This window comes from Odontomachus brunneus, unplaced genomic scaffold (assembly GCF_010583005.1).
Source record: "Odontomachus brunneus isolate Ranch 3 - 2012 unplaced genomic scaffold, Obru_v1 Obru_scaffold_062, whole genome shotgun sequence".
Classification (NCBI taxonomy): domain Eukaryota; kingdom Metazoa; phylum Arthropoda; class Insecta; order Hymenoptera; family Formicidae; genus Odontomachus; species Odontomachus brunneus.
In genome coordinates, this window is record NW_022639512.1 from 1901182 (window position 1) to 1905331 (window position 4150).

The following is a 4150-nucleotide window of genomic DNA, read 5'->3' on the forward strand; positions in this document are numbered from 1 at the left end:
TATATATATATATATATATATATATATATATCTATATATATATATATCAGTTTATATCTTGAATGTTATATATGTAGACAAACTATTATTTAGCTTTAAACCTGTGACATTTTTTGTTTAGCAGCTACTTTTGGTCATAAGTTACAACATATAAGAAATCAGCTGATTTTATCGAGTTCCAATTTCATATATGATCAATTCCTTCCATAAGATATCAGCTTTATCGTATTCACGGCTTATACGTGTAATATCACGACGTTAATTAGATTTTAGTCGATATTAACGAGAAAAAGAGAGAAGCCGAGCACGTGAAAGCAAAGGTGCAAGTGTCGAAAGATGAAGCGGAAGCGATTCTGAAAGTGATAGCGAAAGAAAAGATGATAGCGGAGCAAAAGTTGAAAGCCGCGGAGCCTGCCTTATTAGAAGCTGAAGCTGCGTTACAAGTATTAAACGATCGATAATTAATATGTTCAATGCCGCCGCGGTCACCAGCCACCTAACCGCCACTATGATACTATCGCGTCTCATTAAGTTAGGATATTAACGTCTCGTTACGTATAGGGCATAATTAATTGCATTGGAAGGGTTGACTGCACGGCCAATAGAGAACCAGTAAAATGAGATTAAGGTTATACGCATTTTGAATTACATTTTATTATCGTATCTTTAATAACTCGAACATCGATTATGTTTACGTAGTTAATAGAAATCAACGCAATGAAGTCAACGTACTGATGTCAACATCAATTACTTATCACTGTTCACTTCGATGGCACGATACGTACATTTAACATTTCAGACTATCAAAGCAGTAGACATTGCCACTGTTCGCAAATTGAGTAAACCGCCGTATTTAATTATGCTCATAATGGACTGTGTCCTGATCCTATTCGGGAGGAAGCTGGAACCGGTCAAGCCCGATTATGAGCATCAGTTCTTGACGGCCTCGTGGTCGGAAGCGCTGAAGGTAACGTTATGTATATTAAACCGAATATTTTAATGGATAATGTCGAGAAAGACAGCCCCACTGCGAATCGCACGTGAAGTATCATTTGTATTTCTTCCAGGTCATGGCTGATACTAGATTTTTATATAATTTACAACATTTTCCAAAGGATAACATTAATGGTGAAACTGTTGACTTGATGTTACCGTACTTAAATTTTCACATGTACACTTACGAAGCTGCGAAGCAAGCCTGCGGGAACGTGGCGGGTCTCATACAGTGGACTATCTCTATGGTTACTTTTTATGGAATAAATAAAGATGTGCTACCTCTAAAGGTATTTCCTTATTAATAAACATTGCTATGTAATGAAAAACGGCCGATGTCATTTCGCGACTTGCAAAGGAGAAATATTCTATACCCAAACGCTTCCCTCCTTCATATTTTTATGCCGTGAAATAATATTGGTCGTTCTAGTTTCGTTACATAAAATAACACGGTGTCAGAAAACGCGTAATAAAATGCTATGATTTCACAGGCGAACCTTCTCTTTCAAGAGAGTAAGTACGATAAAGCTAACAGAAATTTAGTCGAAGCGGAAAGTGTACTGAAAGAGAAGGACGACGATTTGAAGTTAGTGCAGGCTGAATTCGACGCTGTGATGCAGGAACGACAAGTATGATGATAATGATGATGAACAATTAGATAATAAATATGCACATTGCAATATAATACATATCTGTTTTATTAGATAATTATCGATCAAGCTGCGGTATGTCAAGCGAAAATGGATATCGCGAGCGCTATGATCGAAGGATTATCTGGAGAAAAAATTAGGTGGACCGAACAAGTAGCTACGTTCAAGTCGGAAATAGACCGCCTTGTCGGAGATATGTTGGTGTTAACTGCATTTCTTTCTTATTGCGGGCCCTTCAATCAGGAATTCCGAGTTCTTCTGCAAAGCAAGTGGTTTGACTTTATACAGCAAAGAAAAATCCCGATCTCTGTCGTCATAAATATCGTTGGTGCATTGACTGATACGGCTACGGTGAGTATATAGTCACGATACACAGCGATTTATCTTGAAAAAATCGTCTAATTCGTCACAGATCGGTGACTGGAACTTGCAAGGATTGCCGACCGACGAACTGTCAATTCAGAATGGCATAATCGTGACGAAAGCGTTGAGATATCCCCTCTTGATTGATCCACAATTGCAAGGCAAAGCGTGGATTAAAAATAAGGAGAAAGATTTCTCTTTACAGGTGCGATAGTAAAATAAAATGGAATTTAGACGAATATTGATTTAATGCGCGCGTGATAACGGGTTTTTCAGATAACATGGTTTACGCATAAGTACTTCAGAAATCATTTAGAAGATTCTATATCGCTAGGACGACCGTTGCTGATACAAGATGTAGGGGAAGACATAGATCCAGTGTTGGATAATTTACTGGACAAAAATTTTATAAAAATAGGAACTGCCTTGAAGGTAAAGGAATATATCTTGAATTGCATTTTGTGCAACTATATACTTTACGCAATTGACTGCTATGCCAGGTGAAATTAGGCGACAAAGAAGTGGACGTCAGCAAAGATTTCAGACTTTACATCACAACAAAGCTATCGAATCCTTTTTACACTCCAGAAATATTTGCTCGTACATCTATAATCGATTTCACTGTTACGATGAAAGGTAATGTTGCACATTATATTTTTTCGCAGGAGCTTTACTCGAGCCATGTTTATGCAAATTAATTGATTTGTGCAGGTTTAGAGGATCAACTTTTAGGAAGAGTCATCTTAACTGAAAGGAAGGAGCTGGAAACGGAGAAAACGCAACTAATTGCCGATGTAGCAGCAAACAACAGAAAGATTAAAGAACTGGAAGCAAATCTTCTGCATAAATTGGCAACCGTACAAGTGAGTCTTATTTTGTTTCACGGTGTCGATTAAATGACTCTGCGAAGAGTAAAATTGATAGCAACATTTTACTGATATGTTTTCATTGTTTTAAAGGGTCCTTTGATAGAAGATCTTGAATTAATGTCGGTATTAAATACCACAAAGCAGACAGCAGCGGAAGTGAACGAAAAACTGAGTACCGCGAAGGACACCGAGTTGAAGATCGACACAGCGCGTGAGGAATTCCGGCCGGTCGCAACGCGCGGTAGCGTTTTGTATTTTTTGATATGCGACATGCCGCGTGTCAACTGTATGTATCAAACATCACTCGCCCAGTTCTTAGAGCGATTCGATATCTCCATGATCAGGTAAACAGAAACGTGATAATTAAAAGAAATCGTTGTGAATCGTTTAACTCGTTAAGATATATCGCGACACTTTTTATCATTCAGATCCGAGAAGAGCCCGATCAATCAAAGAAGAATTAGTTATATCATCGAATACCTGACATATGAGATATTCAAATACAAATCGCGCGGTCTTTACGAGATACACAAGTACATGTTCATTCTGTTGATGACGCTAAAGATCGATCTGCAACGCGGCAACATCACGCACGAAGAATTCCAGTATTTCGTTAAAGGCGGCGCGGCGCTTGATTTAAAGACGGTCGAGCCGAAACCTTGCAAATGGATCACGGATGTGACGTGGCTTAATCTAGTGGCACTCTCGTCATTACGACAGTTCCAGTATATCGTGTCTCAAGTACCCGCCTCCGAGAAACTTTGGAAGCATTGGTTCGACAAAGAGGCGCCGGAGGAGGAAGTTATACCGGACGGCTACAACACTTTGGACACGTTTCGTCGATTGCTCTTAATAAGGTAATCCTCCGGTATAATTTTGACGTTAAAATTTTTAATGACGTTAAAAAAGCATTGGGACTCAATGGGACACCGATGTGTTTAAAACATAAGTGCTTTAGGAGAGACTAGGGCTATATGACTTCAGGAATATGTTGTTTATGTGCTTTTTTTAATATTTATCATGGAAGAAATTGTGGGTACACAGAATAGCGAAATAGTCCTTTTAGAATATAATTACGGGCAAGATGACTATGTTATTGCATGTTCGTATTTTGGTTATTACAAAATAAAATATGCTGTTAACAGGATCGTGGTAAGTATTAATAGAACAAAATTGCCTCTATTGTTTATATATATATATATATATATATATATATATATATATATATATATATATATATATATATATATATATATATATATATATATATATATA

General features: G+C 37.4%; 1 protein-coding gene across 1 annotated transcript in view; it reads left to right on the forward strand.

The window, feature by feature from the left end:
- LOC116846209 (dynein heavy chain 8, axonemal) overlaps window positions 1-4150 on the forward strand; it is a 42843-nt gene that overhangs the window by 26906 nt on the left and 11787 nt on the right. The window contains exons 45-55 of the mRNA XM_032819751.1: window positions 267-443; window positions 800-967; window positions 1068-1283; window positions 1485-1622; window positions 1698-1994; window positions 2056-2211; window positions 2283-2438; window positions 2507-2642; window positions 2718-2869; window positions 2966-3219; window positions 3304-3732. Of these exons, the coding sequence (XP_032675642.1) occupies window positions 267-443; window positions 800-967; window positions 1068-1283; window positions 1485-1622; window positions 1698-1994; window positions 2056-2211; window positions 2283-2438; window positions 2507-2642; window positions 2718-2869; window positions 2966-3219; window positions 3304-3732 (2279 nt within the window). The remainder of the gene's footprint in view (window positions 1-266; window positions 444-799; window positions 968-1067; window positions 1284-1484; window positions 1623-1697; window positions 1995-2055; window positions 2212-2282; window positions 2439-2506; window positions 2643-2717; window positions 2870-2965; window positions 3220-3303; window positions 3733-4150) is intronic.